This window comes from Gallus gallus, chromosome 10 (genome assembly GCF_016699485.2).
Source record: "Gallus gallus isolate bGalGal1 chromosome 10, bGalGal1.mat.broiler.GRCg7b, whole genome shotgun sequence".
Taxonomy (NCBI): domain Eukaryota; kingdom Metazoa; phylum Chordata; class Aves; order Galliformes; family Phasianidae; genus Gallus; species Gallus gallus.
In genome coordinates, this window is record NC_052541.1 from 6,732,725 (window position 1) to 6,759,681 (window position 26,957).

The 26,957-nt window shown below is 46.3% G+C and overlaps 3 protein-coding genes across 11 annotated transcripts in view; 1 reads left to right on the plus strand and 2 right to left on the minus strand.

Moving 5' to 3' along the window:
- Window positions 1-26,957, minus strand: part of MPHOSPH10 (M-phase phosphoprotein 10) — a 1,076,704-nt gene that overhangs the window by 924,832 nt on the left and 124,915 nt on the right. The gene's annotated exons all lie outside the window — the stretch shown is intronic.
- MYO1E (myosin IE) overlaps window positions 1-26,957 on the plus strand; it is a 220,193-nt gene that overhangs the window by 120,558 nt on the left and 72,678 nt on the right. Inside the window, exon 1 of one of the 4 annotated variants that reach the window (XM_004943766.5) lies at window positions 20,039-21,281. The exons of 2 other annotated variants lie outside the window; for them this stretch is intronic. In XM_004943766.5, the coding sequence (XP_004943823.2) occupies window positions 21,024-21,281 (258 nt within the window). In that variant the 5' untranslated portion in view covers window positions 20,039-21,023. Of the gene's footprint in view, window positions 1-20,038; window positions 21,301-26,957 lie in introns of those variants that run through there. One more of the 4 variants, XM_046899261.1, reaches the window with a different exon arrangement.
- On the minus strand, window positions 1,146-17,281 carry FAM81A (family with sequence similarity 81 member A). 6 transcript variants are annotated; one of them, XR_005862808.2, is made up of 12 exons: window positions 17,046-17,281; window positions 15,517-15,890; window positions 14,136-14,203; window positions 13,020-13,113; window positions 12,624-12,897; window positions 11,773-11,891; window positions 6,397-6,526; window positions 5,501-5,607; window positions 4,284-4,419; window positions 3,725-3,920; window positions 3,063-3,319; window positions 1,146-2,645 (listed from the first exon to the last, which is right to left on the minus strand). XR_005862808.2 is itself a non-coding variant. In XM_015278920.4 (11 exons), the coding sequence occupies exons 3-11, from the start codon at window positions 14,180-14,182 to the stop codon at window positions 3,180-3,182; spliced, it is 1,227 nt and encodes a 408-aa protein (XP_015134406.1). In that variant the 5' UTR covers window positions 14,183-14,203; window positions 15,517-15,890; window positions 17,046-17,281; the 3' UTR covers window positions 1,146-3,179. The 6 variants fall into 6 exon arrangements, 5 of the variants coding, with proteins under 5 accessions (XP_015134406.1, XP_015134405.1, XP_025009787.1 ...); XM_015278920.4 differs by having other exon boundaries at window positions 1,146-3,319; window positions 13,020-13,097; XM_015278919.4 differs by having other exon boundaries at window positions 1,146-3,319.

Below are 26,957 nucleotides of genomic sequence, written 5' to 3' on the forward strand. Positions count from 1 at the left end.
TGTATAGCACCAGTTCTTTTTGTTGTGTCACAAAGGGCTCTGTTTTGGATTTGCTTTGGCATTTGGGTTGATTTGGTTTTAATTTATGAATAGTCAGAGCTGAACCCTATATATTCAAGTATGTTAGCAAACGCCCCCTGAAATGCAAATCAAAAGTACTGGCATTGTTTGATCATTTTCTTCTATCCCACCTAAACTTACAAATAATGTCTCTCAGAGCTTTGGGATTTGTTGGCTCACTATGTGCTCTACTTATACTTACTTTCAGCTACACTATTATCAATATTTTTGATGGTGACTTCTGAAAAGTGGTGAAGAGAAAAGAAGAGGGAGAAAGTCGTCTGATTTCAAAAACATTCATGGAAATGCAGCTCTTGCATTTCAATCACAAAGATACTTCGTCATTTAAAGTTGTACACTGCAGCAATTCCTATCTGCTCTCTTAATCTCATGCTGCTGGAAGCTGTTATACTGATATGATATTTGGCTTTATAGAACAGCGACACCATACAATAGCATGGTTTGGAGTTGCAGACACCCCTGAAATTTCTGCTTCTGTAAACACTTCCATAAGGAGAACTCAGTCAGCCCAGAAAAATGTAGTTGTTTTACCTGCCTCCTGTTCTTTGTGTGCTCCAGAAAGAAGTGTGTGAGGTATGAATTGCTGTCTGAGCTCCTCTACTGAGCTTTTTGAGAAGGGAGTTTTTTGAGAGGGGAATTTTCCTTCAGGGTCCAGAGGTGGACCTGCTGATTCAAGTTCTCATGCTGGTTTGGAAGGGCTTAGCAGATCTTTGGGTTTCCTGGTTTTTCTTATTCTTTGTTCAAAAGTCATGTATCCCCTAGGAAAAAATGTCACATGCCTTTGTACCATCATTGGATTTCTATTAAATGAAAGGCTGGGGGGGGGGGGAAAAGATCTGCCTCACTGTATAATGAGTTTTTATATTGCTTAAGCTTTATAATAAGCACAAATTATGAAGACCTTCCAGTCTTATCCTGCAGTTCAGGCAGTAATGGCATTATAGCCAAGCATGTGGAACAAAACCAATCTCCAGCATAACATATTTTTGTTCATCAAAGGAGCAGGAATCCAGGAGTTTTCCCTGCAGGGTCACAGCAATTCAATGTAACCTTGAATCACAAGATTTTACAAGAGAAACATTTTATTAAATTCATATATAACTGTTTATCTGTTTCCCTCTATGCTTTTTCTTTTGTATTGTACAATACTCTCTAGGGTACAGATTTTAACTACAGAAGACAAAGTGTTGAGCTTTTGTTCCATCTCTTCTTGCTTCTGCATACGTTCAGGGTTTTTGTTAATTTTACAAAACACCAGGGATAGCATTGCCACTGCACCTGGCTAAATACTTAAGAATAGAGAATACATGAAGGAAGAATTAATTTTTAGGCAATTCCCAAGACACATCTGTGAGAATTTCACTGTCTTCCTTTAGTGAACTGGGCTTCCCTTTTTGCTGCCATTGTAAATATACTTCACAGCACACGGATGGTACAAAACAGGAATAACAGAGGCAGTGTGGTTATCAGAGAGCACTGGAAGTCGGAGTTGCAAAAATTTCAGGTATCTTTGCATTAAAATACTTTCAACTACATAGGAAGTGGATATAAATTTAGGCAGCAATCTTGTAAGCATTAGTGCATGTTTTCCTGATGTTTATTTATTTATTTTCACACAGTATACTGTCCTAGTGAAGGTAATGGGAACGTTTTTAGAGCGTTTATTTATTTTACTATGGTAAATCTGTGGGCCATAGCTCATTTCCTGGAAGTGGAGAAACGCTTGCACTGGTTGTCCAAATAAGAGTCTGGTTTTGCAGTATTAGCCAAAAAACACATCAGTCTACAAAGAGAGTGGGAAGACATCCTATCAATTTGTACAAGTTAGCAGCAATGATTGTATAAGTTAATAGCGTTTTTGTACGTGAATTACTATGACCTGTATGAGTTAATAGGATGCCAGATGAAGCCTTTTGTGAATGTTTAAATCCTGCACGATGTGAAAAGATATGGAAAATGAAGTTGTGGCTGATAATATCAAATATCAAATCAAAATATATATTTTTCCCATATAGGTTAATATTTTGCATGGGTGCTTATTTTCAGTGTGTTATCTGTTATGGGAATGAAAATAGGCACCGTTATTATTTGGAAACACCATGAACTCAATTACCAAATCAAACCTACTACATGAAAATCTACTTACATTTGAAGAGTTGGTTGTTGAACCTCAGAGAAATGTCTAATCTGATCATAAACTGCATTTTATTTAACATCACGTTCTCCAGATTGTCACTTTTTCTTTCGTTTTCAAACCTTCCAAAGCTTTTATCAATAAAATGAAACAAGTCACAAGAACACATGCCCAAGTAAAAAATACTGTTATATAAATATTTTGTCTCATCTCAAGTCCACCTCGGTATTCATCTAAAAAGGTCACAATACTTAAGACCACAAGTTTTTTCTTACATTGTTCATGAATTATTTTTAGTCTACAACTACATCATATAATGCTATTTAGTTTACACACACGCGCGCACGCAGGATATTTGCACAACTAAACAAAAGGTGTTTTGAAAATTGGTCTGTCCAGTGCCAGTTCTGTCTCACAGGGAGTCAATGTCCTGTAATGATAGAGAAGGTCACTGCAAAAATGTCCATCAACTTCAAAGACAGTAATGTGTATCAAGGTGGAGAGCCTTGCCAAACTGATACTAAACAAGTGATACCAACTTGGTTTGGTTTTTTGTGTCCTTTTTGTTTTTAAATAAAAAGGAAAAAAAAAAAAGCAGGGGTGCAGATGCTTATATATATATAAGCATGTAATTGCCTGATCAAGCCTACACAACTGGGGAGCACTGAAACGCTGTTAGCAAATTAGGTGCCAGCTTCGCCAGTATATTACTCCAGTTTTACAGTTGGTAATCTCCTGAGAGCAGCTAGAGTAGTGCAGTGGCAAATCAGCACCTCAGCCCATAAAAGCTTCTTGTCAATTGGTCTATTAAAAGCTTGCATTTACCACTTAAAGTAAACATACAGACCTGTGCAACAGCAGCATGTCCTTCAGTACATGCATTTGATTTGGATTATAGACTGGAACAAGGCTACAGTCTGCCTATTCAGACAAGTAAGTGTTCATCTCAGCCAAAATCTTGCAGTCATGGTCCAGCCTCTCCCCACATTGGAACCTCCTGCTTCATTTGGTGGATCTGCTTCTGTAGTTCGTCTCTGTCAAGTTTCATTTTTGCTTCTAGAACTTGCCGTAGAGATCCGATGCTCTCATAGATAGCTGCAAACCCTAATTGCAGATGAGAAATAAATTAGTCTGTATTCTAAAGCAATAATAACATGGCATAGTTGATAACAGAATATTCTTCCTACCACAATATTCAGTTTTCCACTGAAAAGGTGGCAAATGTTCTGAAGAAAAATAGGACTTTTGTTATGCTGGCATACTAATGGCAAAATGCCCCTGATCACAGCCAAACTGTGCCAACGTAGATTTGGGGGAAGCAATTCTAAGCTGATAAGATGTCACCTCTTGATGCTGAGAGTTTCACACTTAGTGAAAATCCTCTTGAATGCCACAGATGCAGCCCAATGTCTTTAAACTACTTTGGTACAAGCACAGACATTTTGTACAATATTAAAGGTCAACATTACCACAGTTCAGAGTGAAGATGTTGTTTAATTATGGCCCTACCAGCATTAACTTCAGCTTTCATTTCCTTTATATCTTCATTAATCTCATTTTGAAGTTTGCCAATACGAATATTTATCTTTTCTTCAGTCTGTTGTGTTTCATGTGCTTCCATGCTTATCTTCTGTATTTCTTCTATTTTGTTGATTTTCTCTGACATTTGGTTGAATTTCATCTCTGTAGCTCTTTCACTCATTTCCTGGAGCCGGGGAAAATAATTTTAATGATTTAGTATGCTTATGAAATGAGTGGCCTTTCCCAGATACACAATAGGTATTGACTAATAGCCTCATGTGGAATTTAAAGGTGTAAGGAATTAAAATTTATTTCAGAAAGCATTTTAAAATGACTCAATAGAAGGCTGAAATACTGATGTACTGAAAGTGATCAGATTTACGTCAAGACCCTCAGTCCATGGGAATGTTCCACTACACTTCAGTGAAAAAGGTTCTGCAAATGTCGGTGAGGTCTGAAAGACTCACTCAGGTTAACATCCCTTTAATTTATAATGCTTTTGAACACTTCCTGAGAAGTATTACTGGGACGTTTTAATGAAACTTACTGTGTTTTCCTTAAAGGTCAGTGAGAGTTGGTCAAGTTTTTGCACAAGCTCTTTTTCAATCCTCTCGTGTTCCTGTTCCAACCAGCTGCGTGCAGACAAAATCTGGCTGCTGAGTTCTTCAATAGCATTTTTTAATCTGAGAGCATAATTCAATTTAGGAGATGATAAGAGCAGAAGTGTCAGTCATTCAGCAGAGATATATATTTTTTTATGATAGGAAGAGATTTAATGACAGTTATTGCATTCTCAACACCGTGTTAAGGTGAATCTTCAAAGTTTAAAGCTACTAAGTTGGATAAGGCAACATTGTTTTGAAAATTAAAGAAGGAAACCACAATAAAATAGCAGTTATTTATATGAAACATGACAACATTTTGAGGTACATTAGATGCAAATTCTTTGTAGCATTGAAAATGGAATGCAATCATCTTCGTAGACCTCAAATGTGAACAAAGATCTGACCATCACTTATGTAACTGGCAATGCCAGTTCATACAGGCCCACTTGCATTGCCTCATCTGCCTCATGTCTACACCATCCATTCAGGCACACTTGTTTTCCAGTGAACATTTGCAATCCGGATCTGCTTTCCCATCTGGTTTGCAAATAGCCATAGTGCTGTAGCTGATGGGATAGCAGGCAGGAGGAAAGGCTGAATGAGGCACAAGGAGAGGAGCTGGTATGTGAGTCAAACATAGCCCTGGATAGAGCATGACAGTAACACAGCGGCTTTTCTTTACTGATTTCAGTAGTTGAGCTCTCTCTTTGGAGTCACTTAAAAGCAAGAGCACTGGGTGAGCTCAGCACCGAGCTTCTGTGCTGCCGGAGCACAGCTGTGAATTGCAGTGTTTGCTGCTTTGCACGCTTTCGGAAAAGGTACTGGGACACTTTTGCAAAAATATGGAGCTGATTTTTAATACAGTCCTGCCCGAATTCTCGGCTGGGGACCTGACGGGGTTTCCAGAAGTGCCCCGCCACATTGAGGGCATAATTTCCGCTGGAAAGGAGGGGGCACTGGGCAGATCAGCGTGCTTTTGTAAGACGGGCTGAGCACACGTACGGGTGCACACAGGTAAATGTAGACCTGTTCCTTAGCCGAAAGCCGCACCAGCCACGCTCGGCCAAGCGCGGCCCTCGCTTCCACCTCCCTGGCCCTGCCCACCTCCTCCCCGCCTCCCGCGGCCGTCCCGTGCCCCGGCCCCGCTCCGCTCACTCACTTGGTGTCCAGCAGGTGGAGCTGCTGCGCGCTCTCCTTGTAGGCCAGCTTCAGCTTGGCTTCCTGCTGCGCCACCGCCTGCTCCACGCGGCTCAGCAGGTGCGACACCTGGAACACAGGGCGCCGTCAGCCGCCGCCTCACCCAGCGCGATTCCCGGCGGTAGGGGAGGTTTGAAAGGTCTGTTTTGCTGCCGCTTCCAAAATCATTCAGCTTGCACAGTTTGGGATGAAAAATGTATTGTCTCACACGATAAAAGTAGGAGCGCTGTGAGGACTGCTAACAAAATATTTCTTGCAAGAGCAGTCGTGGCAGATTTACAAAGCATGCTGTTCAGTTCTACAAGATCCATGACCGTACGTTGCCAGCACGCTGCCATGCCAGTATACTATACTGGGCCTTCTGAGAAGGGTGAAATAAATGTTAACCATTCACCTACCACAAAACGTAGGTAAAATAGTTTTCTTGCAAAAACAATGGAAGGCTCAGCAGTGGAGCTGCAAATAATCATTTTCCTTATTGTCTGAAGTCTGCTTGTATTTAGTGCTCGCTCACTGTGCAGGTACCTTTAAGTGCTGAGCCCTTTCCCACAGCATGCAAAGGGCAGCAGCTGAAGGACTTTTTCAGTCAGACCAATACATGAATATAGCTGTGTAGCAGTGCTCAATCTAAGGACTGTGAGCATATATAAAGCGTAGAACCATCAAGATTGGAAAAGACCTCCGAGATCACCCAGCCCAACCATCCACCTACCACCAGTATTTCCCCACTAAATCATGTCTCTTTTTACCTCAGTGCCCCCCCAGGACCTCCCCCATCTTTCAATCTGTGACATCCTGGGCAGGAAAGTAATTCACAGTAACAGTATCTGTTTGAGGTAGACTATAGCTCTACTGTACCTGTATTTCTGTCTCTTTGATTTTAGATTCTAAGATCAACTTAGAGGTGTGTTGGTCTTTAGTTAGGCTCTGAAGTCTTTCATATGTGATTTTATGCTCTGCAGACAGTCTGGCTAGCCCGGCATCACACCTGTTTGAATAAATAAATGCCAAAGCAACGGTTGAATACAATGTAAGGCCCAGGCTTTTAAAATCACCCATTTTACATTAGGCATTTCTATGATAGTACTGGCTGTGTAGCGAAGCGTTGTCTTATGAGGCTGTAAAAATGCTGATGTATCTCGCCCTGTCCAGCAAGCTGCTCCCAAATGGGAATAGATCCCAAATACTTCATCACGTTCCTGCTGTACTGTGGCTCATTTGGCACTGACGTGTAAATTGTGTTGTTAGCAGAATTGGGGAAATCACACTAGAACTTCAAAGATGCAGGATTTCAATACCTCATTACTTTTGTTATTCTCCAACAAATATCTGTTGTGGTGTGCATGATTTGCCCTACATGTTAGAGGCCTAAATCATTATGAAGATCATTTTTCCATTATTGTAGCTGTGTCCTGCTAAGCCTTATGTTCTTATTTTTGTTTGCCAAGTAACAGTACATAATATAGTATTTAGGTAAGGCTGCCATTTAAAGCAATTTTGTCTCACTAAAGTCTACAAAACGCAGTACTGGCACATAATAATTACTGTTTCCTTTCTTCCCCTTGGAGCATTTCTCAGTGCTGTAACATTTTCACAACAAATGTGCTATGGAATACGTGCATTTCCTACCACATTTCAAGAATACTTTTGTCAGGGGGATTTCATCAACAGTCATACAGTGAGGACATAAACTGCGGTGTAAAATAGAAGTACTATAATTTCAGGAGTGAGACTCCTGCAGAGTATGAGTCATGTATATTTATAACCACCAAAGTTACTAAAATTGATCCATGAAACTGGCGGAGAACAGACAGTGGTTACAATTTAAGGGGGGGGGGGAAGGCAGTAAATGGGACAAACTACGGCAGGTTAAATCATTACACAAAGCCATGACATGTTTTCACTTCTCTTAAGTTACATTTTCAGTTGGAAAGCTTTCACTTCAAAATGTGTTTTCTTCACCTCAGTTATAGTAGTTATAGTTGTGTTACTGTAAGTATGATGGTACACCTTCAGTATCAATCTAACAAATAAAGCAAAATATCACAACTTATAAAACCTGCGGAAAGTAATTTATAGTTTGGCAATTCAGCATAGGAAGATCAATTAGTTGGATCAGTAAGAAGAGCAGCTTAGGTTTATACAGCAGTAAATTCTAGGTCTCACAACCAGGCAGCTTCTTTAGAAAGGCAAGAAAAGCCAATGTCTCCACTTTGTTGCTATCTGAAAAAAACAGAGCGATGAAATAATCTACCTATTCCCCAGAAGCCTGCGAACTCTGGGCAGGAACAGCAGAGCTATAGATTCTGCATAGCTGGCCCTGGCAGGCCAGACCCGCCCTCCGTGTGAGCTCTGTACACCGCAGCTGGCAGAGCGCAGCAGGCTTTTTGCTCACAAAGATCTTAAATGCAGTGCATCCCAGATGCATCAGGCTCGTTTTCTGCTCCGTGTAGGAAAATCTGCCTACATGCTGTAAGTGCAGGGCGTCTGAAATGAATCACATCTACAATGTATGTAAAAATCGACTATATATGCAGAGTAGGCCCAATGTGAACATGCATAACTGCCATCTGTCTGGTATCTGGTGTCAGGCAGCCTCTAGAGACACCAACTTCTGTTCTGACCAGACTGCTGTATTCCTACTTTCCAAACAAATGGTCTTAGTCCACAAGACATCATGTAAAGGAGTGATAAGGCAGTACTCGCAGGTTTAATGATCTTTTATCACTAGAAACAGGCATGGCAATGTTGTTTAATATAAAACTTGCAATGTCAGGGACAGAAGGCAAGAGTAATGGATTTATCGGCATCTACATAATTTTCTGCTCTGTGTGTCACTGCTTTCAATTAATAGAGGCAATTTCTGTCTTAATAGTAAGGCTGATTCTTAGGAAAATGGACAGCATCATTCACACTGAACCCAGTAATGGTGCTGTACAAAATCATCAATAAATGATACTTAATGAGAAGTGGTCCAGAGACACAAGCTGCAGTGTGGATCCAGTCTTCCCCTGCTAGAGATACTAGTTGGTTCTCTGATGCAGGTGAGCTCAGCTGTGGGGTCTGTCCCAGCCACACTCCTCCGGAGCCGTGGGCAGTGGAGTGTTGGAGCTGTGCCTCTGAACTGCACACGCATGTAGGGATCCTTGTTCTCACAGCTGAAAGCTGCAACTCTCAAGGATAGAGAATTGCTCACTGATATTGACACGTTACGGAGCAGCTGCTGTTAGGAAATAAATAGTACTCTCTCATACTGAAGTTGAGTAGGATTTTAGTATACGTGTAATCACCGGAATTGAAACTTAGCCAGAATCCTGAGACTGACACTAAAATTCCTACAGGATCCGAAGGCTCAGATATAGGTGATTTACCATCACTCAGTGTATGTGGACTGAGTCATGGCAATTGTCCATGTGTTTACTTCTATGCTTGTATACTTGGAGCTGCTGGAGTGGGTTATCAGAGATTATTGGAGCGCCGGAGCACCCCTCCAATGAAGAAATGCTGAGGGAGCTGGACCTGTTCTGGAGAAGAGAAGGCTCTGGGGAGACCTCACTGCGGCCTTCCAGTACTTGAAGGGAACTTAGAAGGAGAGGGACTGACTGTTTACATGGTCTGATAGTGATAGGACAAGGAGGGATCGTCTTAAACAAAAAGAGGGGAGTTTGAGATTAGATACTAGGGGTAAATTTTTCACTCAGAGAGTGGTGATGCACTGCATGCAGCAGGCTGCCCTGAGGAGCTGTGGGTGCCCCATCCCTGGAGGTGCCCAAGGCCAGGTCAGATGGGGCCCTGGGCAGCTGATCTGGTGGGTGGCAGCCAGCCCACAGCAGGGGTTTGGAACTGGATGGGCTTTAAGGTCCCTTCTAAACTAAGCTATTGTATAATGCTAGCCTAGAGCAAGTGTGACTAACTTCCAGTTAAATTAGCCTACTTTCACTACAGCCTGAGTTGAACTTAGCACCTTGGCTATGGTCAAGAAAAGGAGTTAGCTGATGTGCAGTAACTTGGAAACCCACAGTAAGTGGATCATGTTTCTAAGGTTTCACTCTTCTAATTAATCTGAAAGCTAGCAAGACTAAATGCTGAAGTAAAATTACATTAGGTGAGTTTGGCTTATTTTATATAACAGATACAGGGTAGAGTAAGCCAAAAGTATTTATTGCAGGGAAATTTTATGTTAGATATCTGTATAGCACAACAGACTCTAATCTTGATTATGATTTCCAGATATACCATAATAATTAATCACAGGAATACTATTGTACAAAGCAGAGTATGTTCCTAAATGAAGGCAAATAACCTTCTCTCACCAGCACTTTAAATTGATATATGGTAAAGGGAAGCTTATTTTCGTCTCCAGGTAGGGAAAATACAGAGCATAATACTGAATAGGAGCTAATGGTTAAAGACAATAAACTAATTGTCTTACGGTAATGAATACAAATGAATCCACATTTGTTGCCCAGTCTGATATAAGGGAAATTGATAGAATCTCTTAAAACAGTCAGATAAATTGTAACTCAGGCGGAATGACAGGGAGTTGCCCTAAATAAATAAAGGAAGAAGTCTTGGCAAAGACTGTGCTAGTTGACTGCTGCTCTCAATACCAAATGCTCAGCCGTGCAGGGCCATGGGGGAGCTCAGGCTGGCACATGTTTATTTGAACTCTCTTACTGAAACCAAAGGCACTGTATTTTGCTTCATAGGCTATCAGTAACTGCATTGCTCCACATAAAGGCCTGTCTTGGGTCACTTAGAATTAAAAAAAAAGGGGGGGGGGGAAGGAGGATGTGTCATGCCCATGCCCATCCTCGTGTGTCACAGGGATGTTCAGAGATCTGGAGCACTCCTCCCAGGAAGAAGGGCTGAGAAAGGAAGTTGTTCAGCCTGGAGAAGAGAAGGCTCCAGACAGACCTCATAGCAGCCTTCCAGCACCTAAAGAGGCCTATGGGAGAGCTGCGGAGTATAGTGATAAGATAAGGGATAATAGCTTTAAACTTGGAATAGAATAGATGTAGATGAAAAATACAGAAGAAATTCTTCCCGATGAGGGTGGTGAGGTGCTGGCACTGCTGCCCAGAGAAGCTGTGCCCAGGTCGGATGGGCCCTGGGCAGATGAGCTGGTGGGTGGTGTCTCTGCCCATGTCAGGGGTTGGAGCTAGGTGATATTTAAGGTCCTTTCCAACCCAAACCACTCTATGATGATACTATGAAATTTCCCATTGAGTTATGTATGTACTTACATCAATTTTCATTTGACAAAAAATGCTTATCTAGTTCATTCCTGTTTAGTAAAGGATAACTTTAGTGAAGCACATCGTGATTGTGTTAAGCCTCTCCTGAGTATTCTTTATAAAACAGGCTCAGAAGTTACTGTGGAAGCTTAAAAACAATTGAACAATTCAAGAGAAAACTTAAATTCAAGGAAGATCCCTCCCTGATTATTTGTGTGTGCTGCTATCACTAAATCAGTTGAAGTACAGGAAAAAGAGAGAAGTTATCTGTACTTTATAGATAATAGGTCAAACTCAGGACAAGCACAACTCCAGTGAAGTTGTTAGCCAAGATATTCTAGGAGAGACTAGGTCCTTGTTCTATAGCTGTGCTAACCCATCTTTTATGTTACGCTTTACAGACACTGAGGCAAATGTACTTTGTGCCATCACCAACACATTTACAAATCAGCCTGAAGGCTATGTAATTGCACGGCTGTAACCTGGAGTTTGAAGCAGCCCTCAAATCTCTATTATTTTATAGCTGTCTGTTCTTTACATGTCAGGTGGCCTATGTAGATTTTAATATGGTTAACCAATAATTTCACACGCATATTTCTACTTCTAAAATGTCTGCCAAAATGTGCAACTATTATGTTCTTTACAAGTGCAGATTGTTCCATGCCTCCTTTACAGTAATTTTGCTAATTAGCCTCGAAGACAGACTAACTACAAAGACTGTCTAACCACAGTACTTTTAAAAACTAAACAAAATGCAAATTTATATGGAATTTGAGGTCACTTGTTAAAAACTAATCTCAAGAATTAAGGGACATATTGTTAAGTTTAATATGTAATCCTGGGATGCAAAGGATTACTGTTCATTTTCTTGAAAACACCGAGCAAAATTATCCTGGGAATTTTGCCAAAGTAGAATTCAGCCCATTAACACTGACATTCGTACTCCAAGATTAAAGCAACGCAAGTCCCAAAAATACACGTTCATAATGACATTTACCTTGCCACTCTTCCACGGAGATCTCCTAAACCAGAAAGCTGCCGCATTTCCAGGCTCTTTAGGGTAGAATTTGTTCCATAGCTGAGATTGTCTCTGACACGTATCTGTTCTTGCAGCATCTACAAAGTATTCATATGCAAATACAAATTCAGTGTGCTACGTTTAATGTACGTTTTAAATGTCACTCATAATTTTTCAGTATTTCAGTAAAATCAGGTATCATTTTATTATGACTTTAATAGAGGCTTTATCTCGTACATGCTGATATGGGCACCTCCATGTTACTTAACGTTTCTTATTCTGAAAGTCCACACCACAACCTGTTAGATTGAACTTTTCAGTGGAATGAAGATTTAAATACTAACATTTACCCATCAGTTTTTCCCACCACACCCATGTTGCTCATCAGGCAGAGGCCGTGGTTAGTCAGAAAATTGGGCAGTTGGGTTGGGCTGCTCAGTGTTGTCAGTGAGTCAAAGTGAAAGAAAGTTTAATGCAGACCTAAGGCATTTCCTAGTGTTTATGCAGCACAGCCTTTGGACTGGAGTTGAGCTGGGTATTACTACCACGTCAATTCGTTTTGCCAAGGTTTTCCAGTGTTGCTTTTCAAAGCAAGCTCATTAGTACCACAAAGGTTTCTGTGTTTACATGCTAATATCCTGTATTATTTTCATAGCCACTGGAGGAATTGCATAATTTGCAAACAGTTTTTACAGTTATAAAAACAATTTATAAGCTTACAGGATCTTTAGACCTTGCCTGAACTTTCTCATCCTGTGGTAAACTGTTATTGAATTAGAAGGACTAAGTAGCTGGAGCAGTATTAGTCCAGTGAAACATTCCTGCCATACCTCAATGTCACGGTTGAGCTGCCTCACGATGGCAGTTATGTTCCGGATGTGCTCTTCTAGGAGCTGCCTGGCTAACCGATCGCCCCCCCCTTTGTTCTGCATTCTGTGCAGAGTGGAAACAATGTCCTCCTTGATGCGGAAGGCGTGCTCCACGAGCGCTGCCGTGGTTTTCTCATGGCTGAGGATTCTGTCCTCCAGCTGATCCACGAGGCTCGCGGATGCCAGCGGGACCGCTGTCAGCGCCTGGCTGTGCAGCGGGATGTTTCGAACCCGTCTGGTGGAGAAGAATGTTCAGATATGATTTGGGTCTGACACAAATCTCCATAGCATCTTTCTGCTGGGACAGTACAAGATTATCTTAGTGGCAGCACTGGGGAGAAACACCAAAGCACTTACAAAGGCCGGCTGCTACAGATGAATGGCTGTTGTTTGCTGCTGCCTCTGTCCATACAAAGGCAGGTCAGGCTCTTTTTCCTACAGTTTAAAGAAGCTTACGGAGACATAGGATCTTAAGAAGAGGACATTAGCATTATAAAGAGTTACAGTTCTGAACTATAATTTGATTAAGAACCCAAACCCAAGACCCTCTTACTGAGTTTCAGAAGTAATGCTTTTTGTCTCTACAGTTTTCATCTTTATTCAGGCTTAATCAAAGCAGAAACTGTGGAAGGGAGATACAGCAAACCAGAACAAGATTAAAAAGAAGTAGCTTGTGTCCATGCCTTTTTGCAGTCTATACCGCTGTCCTGTAATAGCATACAGAAGCTTGTCCTCACATGAACGGGACAGGAGGATACACAGGCATAGAAACTGAGGAGAAACCAAAACTATGACAAGCTTTGCAGCCACAGAAGTCACATTTATTTTTATTCTTTAAAGCAAGCTTAAGTTTAGGTCTACGTTTTTCAGAAGAGCTCTGCACTACAGAGCTTCCATGAAATCAGTGGGAGCTCATGGATGCTCAAAGTGAAAAAAAAAATAGACTGTGGATGCATGCAATCTTTCCCTGCCGCTATGTTCTGTAAAGAGAAAAGAACATTTTCAGAAGCCTAAGTAGGAGATACAAGTTCAACCCCACTTTGAAAGAGGAGATTTTTGTTCATGTAACTGTTATTCACTGTGTATAGTCCACAATGATTCTGCTAGTGAACCAGACTGACAGCTTACTTTCACCCTAATAACAGTGATAGAGATATATGAGGACAGTCGGCTCTGGCCCTGAGCTTTCACATTTTCTCTATAGTTAGAAGACTTTGGTTTAAGCATAGTATTTTTGGACTTCTGTTCAGTTACAATTCAAAGAATTTCATTCAGGAAAGTTTAAGTAAAAGCTGAGTAAGGAATTGTGATCTGGGGCATGATTTGAAGGAGTCTACAGTACTTCAGCTTGTTTGCATATGAAATTCCAAAGATCCAAGCTACAGCATTACCATAAAGAAACAATTAGGAGAGGAAGAGAGGCACATAATACTCCACAATATGAAGATTTTATTTTTCACATTCCAGTTGTACCTTTCAGAATGGGCGAGGGTTGGGAAGATTGGGCTTCGTTGGGCCATTTTCTGGTCAATAATTTATGTCTGTTGAAAAAGTACACATTGAATTATTTAATGGTTTATATTTGGCACTGAAAAGATTTCATGCTCCTGCCGAAGTGAACCTCCAAGTAAAGTTTAAGATTACGCTGACAGGTCTGATCTTGGAGTTTAAATATTGCTTATAGAAGAAATGCGTATAAAAATTGATACAAAGGAACAAAATAATGGAAACTAAAACCTACTAAAAAGCTTCCGTAGTGAAAGTGACACTCTTGCAAAGGGCATGGTTGACAGCTTTAAAACTGAAATCTGCTCAAGCCACAGAACTGGTTTGGCAGGACAGAGACAAACTTCTTGTCCTAGATCTGTCTGCTGGTCCCAGACACCATCAATCAGCAAATATAAAAGTGAGAAATGAGGGATTATAGTAAAGCTTAAGAATGCGTTGGCTAGAGAATGAAATGAGAATTCCTCATGACAGCAAGTTACTGTGGGTAAGGTGTTTTGCAGGAAACCTCAATAAAATGTTAGAGGTCGGTGTAGATTAGCTAAACTGAGTCTTCTATTCATTTATTTTTCAAATCTGAATGTCCACACTGTATATAGTAAATTCTTACGTAGTCAGACTATAAATTCTGTTTTACTTTTTAGATGTAGCCAGCCAGACTGTGGCAGACATTGCAGCAGAGCAGCTCTGTTAATAGCTTCAAAAAGATGCTTCAGGTATCTCACTGTGAGACCAGTTCTGGAGCTTTGCTCCACTGTCAGAGATGAAAATAATAAAAAAAGGCTTATAGACAAAATCAAATCCAGCTATTCCACCCCATACAAAGCAAATGTATATTTTAAACTGTTAAGATGGCATAAGTGAGCATGGCTGTCCTATTGGAGGTCTGAGCCTAAATGCTTACTGAAAACTAAAGGCTTATGTGCAGAAAGAATTTTGGAGTTGCTAGTGCAATGTGTTGCACAAACAAAGAGGACAGAATGGGTTTATTGAAACAAAATCATACAGTTTTAACTGTAGAAAAGTAATAGAACTATTCTCCAAGATCTCAAAATGCCAAGCATGTTTGTGCTTCGGGAACTTACAAAAGCACTGCCTGAAAAGAGAGCAAACATTGCCACAGTATGCGTGCTCTATTTATAGCACAGTGCTTCAGAAACTACAAATTAGAAAAAAAAACCAGTTTGAATAGAGGCTGAGTTGCTGAGCAGCAGTGACACAACCGTAATTCAGAAGGTCTGATTTCAGTTCCTTGCTCACTCTCTGATCCTGACGACTTTGGATCAGTTACTTCCATGCCCAGTGATTCAGTTTCCCCTTTATGGAAGACAGAGATTATAGCACCTACCTTTTCATTTAGGTTCTTGCATGCCTGTAAGTAGAAAGCCCTGTACAAGAGCTGGGTATCATGGTGCTGGCCTTTGCATTCAGGATTCCGTGCACTGCAGTGGCCCAGGCCCACAGTCTGTTCCTGCACACGGTGCTCCCCAGGTGTTCAAGCAGTGCCTCAGTCCACGGGGAGCTCCTGGGTGTCCCACGAGGTCACACGGCAGCCCGAGGAGCCTGAGCTGCTGGCTCTGAGCAATGAGCACTGAGCTCCTCGTGCTCTGGGCCACGGCACAACTCAGTGATCTTGATGCAGCACAGGACTATGAATGTGGGAATACCCCACCGATTTAGGTAGAGCTATGTATATCACAGCTGCAAAGCACCGGATACTACCTAAAAAAAACCAAAGATCAGATGTTAGGGACTGTACGTCTCGTGATGTCTTAGCGAAACGCTCCTTATAAAATACCAGCAAAACAGGAAATCCACAACTCAAGTGCTTTCATCCTATGGCCTTTGGTACACATTTTGTACCAACTGACAACCATTTTTGGAGAGCTGGAACACAGCATCACATGAAGATGTCACTTTTTCTGCCAGACTGCCACTAGACAGCCAGCAGAACGTGGGTGTCTGGAGAAACAGTGAGCACAGGTGGGCTTCCCATTCTTTTGTTAATTTAAGCGCATCTCTCAGTACATGCAGAAATCTCAGAGCCAATTGGCAGCTTTCTTGATCTGACCCAGCATCCTAAGGGGATGTACCAAGGTCTCGTTCAGCAGTTGTACAAAACTTTATTGCACTTTGGAGGTATTGCAGTTAACAGTTCCACGGAGCTGTCAGGACTGATGCCATATTTCTTCTCATTTAGCCTAATAAACAGCAAAACAAAGAAAAAATAAATGTTCTAATGTCTAGAACCGGGGGAGTGTGATTTCACGCGGCTCCCAATTAAATGGTGCTAAACTGGGATCAGCTTAGATAGCAGCTGAAATACAGGCTTCAAGTGCACGGTTGTCACTCCAAACGGTGCTGTCTCCTGCTTCTTAGTGCCGTGGCCATTTAAATCGCAATACATCAATGCAGTACTTTTGGAGTGATTCGATTGCCGGATGTTCCAAACGCACTTGTCACACCGACAAGAGAAAGGGCGATTTTCCCCGTGCCGCGGGTAGGGAAGCGAAGCGCAGGAGCGGCGCGGCGTGGCACCGCGCACACGGGAAATGCAGCCCGGTGGGGTGCGCGCCGGCGGGGCTCCGAGCCCCGTTGTCCACCCAAAGCAGAAGCCGCTCCGGGGGCGGCGGGGGGCGGCTCCGTTGGGGGCGGCCTCGCAGCGCGGAGCTCCGGCCGGGCCGTGCGGGGCGGAGAAGGGGCGGGGGCGGGGGCCGGGACCGGGACCGGCGCTCCCCGCTCTGCTCCGCCCTCGGCCGGGCGCTGGGTGCCGGGCGGCGGCCCGATGAGGCGGCCCGCCCCGCCGTCGGGTCACGGGCAGCGCGGGGGCGGGCGGTTACAACGAGGGGGCGTTGGGCCCGGCGGGGCGGCACTCACCACTGCGGCGGGCGGGGGCTGCCCGCCTCTCCCCTGCGCCCCGCGGCCGGGCGGATCCCGCTCCTCGATGTGCTCCGTCCGCGACGGTCCGTGCCTGCCCCGAGCGCCTGTTCTGTCCTGTCCTGTCCTGTCTGCCTTTCCGTCCGTCCGTCCGTCCTCCCGGTGCGGGGAGCGGCGCGGGCCCGACGCAGGCCGAGCTGCGGGAGCTGCCGCCGTTGCCAGGACGCCGTCACCATGGGAACGGAGCGGCGGGGGGCGCGCCGCAGCCTTATTTATAGGCAGCGCCCGCCCCAGCCGCTCCCGCCCCGCCGCCGCGGCTCTCCCGCCCCTCGGGGGGCGCGCACAGCAGCGGGGCTCGTCCTGTCCTGTCCTGTCCTGTCCTGTCCTGTCCTGTCCTGTCCTGTCCTGTCGACGGCAGCGCTCAGAGCGGGGGGTTCCTCCGGAGCAGTGACAGACCCCGGTAGAGTATAGAGCTGCGACGTGTCTCCAAACACGTCCTGGCATTTAGCTGCAGTGAAACTTCGTGTCCCACAACAGGTGCTCTCTGCTGTATGAGTCAAGAAATGCTGCTGGAAAGGCAAGAGCACACACAGGGTGTGTCCACACCTCAGCTCTACGTGCTACTGTGGTGGACTTCAGCACAGCCGGCTTTGGGTAAACACGGGCTGTTTGGTGCGGGCTGAGCAATCCCTCTGCAGCAGCACAGCTTTCCCAGGCCTGCTCTGTATGGATACAGCCCCTCTGGTGCTGCTGTGTTAGAAGGATGCTGCAAATGGGAGAAGCACCACAGAGTGTGCATGCACCCATGTAAAGAGCAAGGCAGGGGCTGAACCTGCAGTTCTTAAAGTAAAGGGGTCAATGTGTATTAGGGTTGGGGTAGAGACGAAAACACACCATGGGTGCTTTCAGAACAGCCTGTGACCAACGTGGGCTCTTATCCAGCTCCTGTTCCATGTAGGTGCACCCTCGGGGCCAGGGCCTGCTCCTGCTGACAGCCACCAGGGGTAGCGGCTGCTCAGCCTGCTGGCAGCACACAGGGGACGTTCCCTTTACACCCAACCAGAACCCCTCGTGGTTCCATTTGTGTTGCTGCCCACCCACCGTGCAGCACTGTGCAGAGCTCAGCTTTGCCCCATGATGGGTCTCCCTACGGGAGCTGTTGTCAGTACCCAACACCGACCTTCTGCTGACCTCACTGGGTTCATCAGGTACACAGGTGGTGTTTCTGGCCCTGCAGCCTTGCTAACTGCATGCAGCTGTGTGGTTGTGATGCACCTGGTTCAGGATTTTTCTTGTTAAAGAGCTGCCTGGATATATTGTGTTCTCTTGTCTATGTATGTGACTGTAGGAGCTGAGCATAAAGCAAAACATTACCCACAGTAGGTCAGCTAAGGCTATTTTGTTTTAAAGATAGGCCAGCCTTTGTGTCCTTCCTGCAGCATGGCGGTTAGCATTGAGCCATGTGCCTGTGCTCAGTGCCTCTGTGTGCAGGCTTTGCCTTGGCAGCAGCACACAGCAGTACGGGCCCTGGGGTGGGTGGCAGTGCTGAGCCCTGCAGCCAGGCTGCTGGGAACGGGGCACTGGGAGAGCGTCCCTCTGACCTGTACAGAACCTGCTGTCAGTGTGTGCTGGCAAAGACCATTACTTCTATACTCGTGTGGTTTCCCTGATGCTTCTACCTAAAGCAGTGCTGAGCTCTTGTAGTTGATGTAATTATATCTTCAGTGTAATGGATAATGAACAAATAGGTTTATTTTCTTGAAGGTTTGTACTAGCCCTGAGAATAACGCTTGATTTGCAGCTGGAGGAAAATTCACCTCCGTGAATTTGGAGCCTCTCTTAAGTCTTAAGCTTCTCTTAATGAGCCCTTGAGTAAAAGAGCTGTGAGATCCTCTTCAGAGAAACAGGGGTGAAAGAGGCTGCTGGCCTCGTTCCTGTGCTCCTCTGGTGATATGTCAGAGAGCACCTTGAATGTGGCTCCACGCACACCCAGCAGTGTGCTTCCTTAGTGTGAGAGTGTGAGCCCTGTGGGGGGGGACAATGTTGTTAGAGAAAGGAGAGTTTCACTGCTGCCGTCCTGCATGGAAAGCCTGTCCTAATCACTGATGTGATGCTGCTGCATTTAATGTCAGACCTTCTGGGTTTGTTTGTATTTGCCATTTATTTCTCCCTGTGTTCCACAAGAGGTGTTGAATCCTTGTTTCATTTTCTGAGAGGAGCACTCTGCATCCACAGAGTGCAGCTGAGGGCAGAATGCAGCCAGTTGCACTGTAGCAGAAAGGGTGAAGACTGATGGAGTCAGAGTTTGTTCTTTGGAGAGCAGACCCAGCAGAAATATCTGCAATGAATGTGTTAAATGTCCTCAGTCTAATGCCATTTGTTTGCCTGTGACACAGATCTTCATCTTTCTAAGAAATACCAGCTTTTTGGTTTTCTAACTGTGTGGATGATGTTTTGGTGATGGCATTAAGCCATATTTTAGTGGCCTTCAGGCATTAATTAAATGATTAATGAAATTATTCTGATCAGCAGAACACAAATACATGGTTTGGAAAACTCGCTCTAACTGTATTTGAAAAGCAGTAATGTCTTTTATTTTTTTCCTCCCTGACATCTGTTTGTCAGTTGAAGGTCAGGGCAGCGCCTGTAGCATTACAACTTCAGATCTTTTCCAGATTGATCACTCTCATTAGAGCTCCTTGCTGAAGCCACAGAACACCCTTTTAGAAGGAAGAGCAGGGGCAGCTGCATTCCACGGTGCTCCCAGAGGTGGTACCTCTGCCAGCAGTTGGGTCTGTAGCCGCTCAGCACCAGCCCTGCTCCCGCCCGGGGCTGCTGGCTGCCTGCACGCAGCAGTGGGCTGAGGTGTGCGGGTTCTCCCCGTGCAGACTCCTCCTTAGCTCTGCTGGAGCCCCTTCAGATGCAAACATGGGTGAGTGCCGCCTTCCCCAGCTGAGGTCAGGTTGGCTGGAGCCGCTCAGGCACGTTGGCCGCTCTGCGCGCTGCGGCCATCATAAGGGAAATGCCTCCCTGCTGCTGAGCTGGGTGGTGAATAGGTGTCATTCACTCCGTACAGCCAGCCTGGGAATTCCGTGTGTATGGTTAAAACAAGCAGAAGTAAACTGCTACATTGAAAAGCATGAAAAGAGTTGATTGTGAAATGGGCTGTGCTTGGTGCATGCAGGGCAAAGGTTGGTGCAGAGCAGAGCACGGCCACCTTTGGCCCTACCATTTTTGTTCGCAGTTCTCTGGGAGTGCTTTGGGAGCAGCCGGGCCCCAGCAGCACCGCTCTCAGCTGGCCGTCCTGTGCTGAGACACTCGTTGAGTTCTGTTCTGCAGTGTAGCTTCTGTGCTTCTTTTCATTACTTGTTACAAAGATGCCGTGTGCACGGACACGCAACTGCAGACCAGGCATTGGAAACAGCGGCATCCTAAGCAAGCAAAACCCAGTAACGCTGATGTAGGTTCCCTTTGTCATGCCTCCCCTATTCATGCTCTCTGGATGCTTGCAGCTCTTCTTCACTATTTTTCATCGTAGCCCCGGGCACACCGCTTTTGTCCGAGCGCGGTGCGGCTTTTGTTCTCTGCGTACCGCCAGCAATAGAGAATGATGCAAAACTAAGAAGCCGTGCACCTGTTGGCAGCGCTTTGCCGAGCGCTCCGGGAGCGGGGCGGACGGACGGACGGACGGTGAGGGGCTGCGGGGCGCTCCGACCGCCGGGCTGCGGTACGGCCGCTGTAGGCGCCCCGCGGGCCCGGAGCGGCGCTGGCAGCGGGCGCTGCTCGGCTTTTCCGCTCGCGAGGGGCACGCGGCACAAAGTTGTGCGCTTTCCGGCGGGCCGAGACGCGCCGCCCCGCGGGTGCGTTCAGGCGGGAGGAGGAGGAGGAGGAGGAGGAGGGCGCCGCGCTCCCGGTGCTCCCGGGCCCCGCAGGGCGGCGGGCGGGGCGCGAGGGGCCGCGTCGGGATTCCCTCAGGGAATGACGTTCCGGCGCGCGGCCATTGGCTGCACCGCGCCGAGTTCTCCATTTATGGACACGGCGGCCGGGAAGGGGCAGCCGCCCGCGCTCCTCGGCCCTGCCCCGTCTGCCGCGAGCCCCGGCGCGCGTCCCGCCCCGCCCCGCCTGTCCGCACCGCCCCGCGCGCGCGGGGGGCGGGCCCGCCGCCGGCCTCGTCCGTCCCGGGGCGCCGGCGCGTCTGAGCGGAGCCGTGGGCAGCGCAGCGCGGGAGCCGTGATGGTAGGCGCGGGCCGGGCCGGTGCGTTCCGCGGGGTCCCGCCGGGGGGGGGGGGGGTGCGGGGTGCGCGCGGTGCCGCCGTCGAGCCGAGTCCCGCGGCCGGCGAGGGACGGCACCGGCGGGGTTCGGAGCTCCCCGTCCCGGGGCGCTGGGGTGTGCCGGGTCCGCGTGCCCCCGGTGCCGTGACGGGGACGGTCCGCTCCGCGAGCTGCCGGGCGGGGGCTGAGGGGCGCGGCGGGCCGGGCGGGCCGGGGTCCGCAGCCGAGTGTGTCTGGGTCGTCGCCGCCGGCTCCTGCCGGTTCGTCATAGGTTTCGGAGCGGAGTAACGCAGGTGTGACTGATTCCCTGTGCAGAGGACTTGGAGTAAGTGGTGAGAACTCCGGTGTGGTAACAAACCGAGCTGAATGAGTCATTGGTTACGAGCGTCGCTCTGAAGCGGAGCCCTGAAGATCTGAGCGCAGGCTCTTTAAAAAAACAGAAGAAACTTCTGTGCTCCCGCTGCTGCAGCTCGGGCTGCGCTCTGATTGCCCCCTTCCCCCTCCCCGGCCCCACCTGCCCGGGCGCGGCCCCTCACACCTGTGCCCGGCGGCGGTCGGCGCTCTGCCGTTTGCTGTGCAAATACAGCGCCGCGGGGCTCGGCGAGCCGGGATTCGCGCCCCGTGGAGGGGATGGCTCCCCGCCCGATGCAGCCCTGCTCGTGGTGAGGGGGGTGTGGGAGGGAGAGGCCCGTGTGCTGGCCGTGAGCTGATTGTTTACCTGGAGATTGCTATCAACCCTTACCCTCACCTTTGTTCCGCGGCGCTCCTTACGTCAGGGATGGCTGTGGCACCTGTGGGCTCCCGGCGGTGATTGCTGTGCGGCTGCTGCTGAGCGCTGGGTGAGGCCGGGGCTGCTCAGGTCGGCGCACCTCTCCCTGCAGTCAGTTTGCAGCGGGCCGCGGCGGTTCCCTTCCAGTGAAAGGGTTGAACCAAAGCCTGGATCTCGTTAATGCGTGTAACCAAGTGGTAGCGCGCTCAACCGATCTTAGTTTTTCAAACTGAGGGAATTAACATCTCCCACAAGATAGCCTCTTCTGGGAGCTGTTCGGGCCACTGTTGTTGTGGTTTTGATTTGATGCTGAAGTAGTCCTGGATTACATGTGCAGTAATTACTTCTGTGATTGTCCTTATGCAGCCGTTAGAATCGAACCAGCCAGGATTGTTGTTTTATGAGTACTGCTTTGTCTCGGACCGCTGCCCGGCAGCAGTTGGTGACCCTTCAGCAGGTAGCTCTGTGGAACCGGCTGGCAGCAGGGCTGTCTGCCGAGCTTCCTAATGGCTGCTTACCAATACGAATCACACCGCTCACAGCCTGAAACTTTATATGCTTTTCTGTGCTGTTTGAAAAGTTATTTCCCCCTCTTTTTTTTTTCTCTTGACAGCTTTGATGTGTTTGGAGGGGGAAAAGTGCTAGCGCTGACATCAGATGCATTTGTTTTGTGCTGCTCAGGCACTTTGGTACAGCAGAGCACGTGATGGTGACACTTGTGCAAATATTCCTTTCAGCCATTGTGCATCTCCCTCCTTAGGTCTGCTGGTGCCATGCAGCTGTGTGCAGCTTAGCAATACGTGTGCTCTCCTCTGCTGGTTTATTTTTAATCCAGGTCAATATCTATATCTGGTTAATGGTGTGGTTTCAGAAGGAGTTCTGCAGTCATGGAATGGGTGAGCTGTTCTGTGGCTGTTTGCTGCAGTATGAGGTGGGAGTGAGAAACAGCAGGGTGAAACTGCCCTACAGCTGACAGCTTTAAGGAACACCTGATAACTACTGGCATGTGTTCCTTTTGTTAAACTTTGCTTTTCAGCTTTTTAAATTCAAGACTGTAGAATCACAGAATGGCTTGGGTTGGGACGGATCTTAACAATCATCCAAGTTCCATGCCATTACTGTGAGCGGGATTGCCAGCCTCCAGATCAGGCTGCCCGGGGCCCCAACCAACTTGGCATTAGCTGCCTCCAGGGCTGGGACATCCACAGACTCTCTGGGCAATGATTTCCTCCTAATATCTCTAAGGAAGGAATTCTTCACGTGGTGAGGGTGCCTGGAGAAGCTATGGATGTCCCATCCTTAGTAGTGTTCACAGCCAGGTTGGATGGGGCCTTAGCAGCCTGATCTGGGGGGTGGCAACCTTGCCCGTGGCAGGGCCTTGGAACCAGACGATGCCTAATTTCAACACAGCTTGATATGAGTAGAGGTCAAATATTAATCACTCAATCCAGCACAATGCTGAGCATGTCTTGGTTACATGTAGTGCTCAGGAAAGTCTACAGAAATGGTAATTCTTAGTTGCCCTGAAAGGACTTGCTTGGCTTCAGGTTTTGGTCCTAAAATAGCTTGTTGTTAGGGACCTTATACTGTCTTAAATATACTGCCTTACATTTTCTTCCTGTATGAAATTCTTAGGCAAGACACTGATGTTTCTGTATTTGAAGAGTGCTTTCCTGTCTGGTGCTGCAGACAGTAGCATAAGCTCAAACCTTGCTCTCTGCCAAAAGTGGGATAGCAGGGAGGGCAGCAGCATGTGCTTTGCATTATGTCTAGAGGTGCATTTGCAGGAAAATCTTCCAGCTATATGGTATTCCTGTCTGGCTGATACATAAAATAGAGCAAAACACAGTAGCATGTTCAGTAGCAAAACTAATGATTCATTCTTGAGATTGGTTTAAATCTGCTCTGTGCGTATTCTCTCTGCTTCTTGCTAGTCTGGACCTCTAGAACAGTTTATGGATATATGGTGCATGTTAGCAGACTGAAGAAAACATTAATGGAGGCAGAACACTGCCTGAACGCAGCTTTTGCTGCTCATAAAAACTGTATATTATGTGCATCCCAAACACTTTCCCAAGTCTTTGCCTTCCAGAATTGCTTTTTTTTTTTTTGGCCTGTCTATGTGTAACTACTTTATAGTAAGGTAAATGGGGTGACCATGGCATTAGTAGCTTATAACTAAACTCTTTACAGGCACTTCCCTTAACTTGAAGTAAGGGGTAACTTGCCCCAGTCTTACTGTCTGGTCTTAAGGCGTTGCTGCATGCATGGGAGTGGAAAGCTGAGACAGTCTTCTCTGAGCTGTTGTGACAGCTAGTAAGTGAAAGCGTCACCTCAACTTGCCTGTTCCCCAGAAAGTTCTCAGTAAGAACGTTAGCAATAACCTGATAACCTCATCTTGAAGTACATTGTCACACTTGAAGCATTAAGCAGTTGCACACATCTTTGGAGAAGTTATCTCAGCTCCTTTTGTAATGACATTAACTGTTTAGTTTTCTTTTGGCAATACCAGTTTGATTTCTTCCCAGTTTATAGGAATTAAGGCAGTGACACTGACACAGAAGGTCATGTGTGGCCCTATCCAAGTTTTATCTGGGGAGAAAGGATTTCTTGTATTTTTCTGTTCCTGGTTTCAGCATCAGAAATGTTTGTGTGTTTAGATCCACCACTTAAGATTGTATGTATTACTAATGTATAGCAATTAACATGTAAATAAACATTTGGATCTACAAAAGAATCCTTTGTCTCAGCAAAACCTAATTGAATTCAGTTGCAGCATCTGGTGAGGAAGGGAATGAAAAGGTAAGAGGTCATCTTTCTTGCTAAATTTCTGGCTCTTGTATTTACTTTGCCAAGGACCTTGTGTAACCCTGGGAATGAGCTTACTGTGCTTCAAATGCAGTGTTCTGGCATAAGTTGCAGTGGTTCTGCTGATAGAGACCCGCCTGGGATCACACTTACCATGTCAGCTTATTCGTTGTCAGATTTCTTGCTTACCTTTTGGTTCTGGTTGCTGCCACAACACATGGCTTATACGTGACAAATCAGTCTGTTTCCTTTTTCTGAAGTGCTGCTGTAGTGCAATACATCAGTCTTTTTTTTTTTTTGAACCTGGTTTCTAGATCTAGATGGTGTGCTACTACCGGGAAGCATTAAAGGTGTGTTAGAGGGGATTTTGTGCCTAATTAAAGCAGTTGTTGTTCTGAGAACTAAGGGCTCGGAACTTGAGGGAGGGGGCGAAAAATCAAAGCAGCAGTTCTCAGAACTGGTGTGTATATTTGTTTTACAAAAATAAGTATTTGGAGAATAGTCCAACCTCTGTGCAAACCTAGAATTAATCAGGCCTACCTTGGCAAGAAAGCACTGGCTTGTGCTGTTATTGACTTTCTGAACAAAGACACTTTGCATATTCAAGATTTTGATTAAGTAGTGTGAGAGAGGTTTACATCAGCACACAGGGCTAGACCCTTTGGAGAGAGACCTCATACAGGTTCTCTTAAACGTGTTCTTATCTGTTGGAGCTCAGCTGCTTCCCTGTTGTCCTGTTAGCCAAGGAGCTCCTTGGCAGACTGTAGTGTTGTTATTACCCTCCTGGAGGTGTCTTTACTACTTGGGAGTGCAGAAGTATTACTGCTGCGTGGGCTACTTCCTAACTTTTGCAACCAGTGGACTCTGTTAGCTGTTGTGTGTTGTTTGGCTTCTATTATTTCTACTGCATGGGCATAAAAGTATTCAAAAGTATCAGAGAAATGCCACGGTTAACACACTTTCTCCCTGTTGTGATATCAGAACCAAGAGCTGCTTTGTTCTCAGCTGGCTGGGCCTTGAGTTCCCCTCCTCTCTGGGCCCCCATCCCAGCCCAGCAGCCCGCTGTCACGCTGTGGTCTCTGCTGTAAGAGCTGCCTTTCAGCTGAGCCTCCCTGGGTTCAGCCGCTCCCACCTCCTGCATCCACCGCGTTCCTGAGATGCTCTGGCTGTCCTGCCCAGGAAGTACGGCTGTTGCTCATCTCCTGACTCATCCTCACCCAGCTCTCCTGTGCTCCACCTCCTGACTTCCTTTCTCCTGCCCCACCTCTGTGGCAATGCAATGCCCTTTGGGGAGAGCAGGTGTGCAGTGGTGTCTGGGCAGCACAGGGAAATCCCTTACCTTGGCTTGACCAAGTCATTGCTGTGGGGAAAAAGGTTTCTTACTGAGGATAAAGTATTTCTGAATAGTGATCCTTACATAATAAAACGTGCTCAGTATAAATGTGTGCGTGGGCATGGAGTTACCCCTCCGTGTACAGCAGTAAAAACATCTGAGCTCAAGATGTGTGTACACAGCCTAGCAGGAGGGGTGGTTAAGGGTCTATTTTCGAAGACAAACATTTAGCTGCTGTTAAAGCTATTGATGGGTTGGGTTCATGAGCTGTCCAGGTTTTTCGGTTTTGACTTGAAACTGTCACTGTTCTTCTGAGTAAAGCCAGTGAAGAGCTGTCAAAGAAAGCAGTGTAGGGAGTTGGAGTATCTTCAGTAGGAGCGGTGCTTATTGGAGAAGACATTTGAGGGGAATTGTGATGTCTGAGGAGTTGTTTTCTTATGGCAGTAGACAAGTCCAAAACTGTCCTATACCTACAAGTTAATTTAGAAGCTAGCAGACCTTCAGCATGCTGCTCAGTTGTTACAGGCCTGGAAGTGCAGCAGGCTGCCCACAGGTCCGCGTGCCGCTTTCCTGCCAGCTGTGTGACTCCAGCTGCCGCAGGTATCTCTGGTGGAAGTGGCTTCTGGCTGTTGGCAGCAATGCGGAAGGTGACAGCACACCCACTTCAGGTGGGATGATGACGGCTGGGTATTTATTTAACCCACCTCACCAAACAACAGAGTGAAAATGC

Excerpts from the sequence above, each read along its gene's own strand:
- FAM81A (XM_015278919.4), bottom strand. Across the intron at positions 6,527-11,772 it reads CTCCGTGGAAGAGTGGCAAG|GTGTGATGCCGGGCTAGCCA; the intron begins GTAAATGTCATT and ends TTATTCAAACAG. Across the intron at positions 4,420-5,500 it reads CTCCACCTGCTGGACACCAA|ATTAAAAAATGCTATTGAAG; the intron begins GTGAGTGAGCGG and ends TTATGCTCTCAG.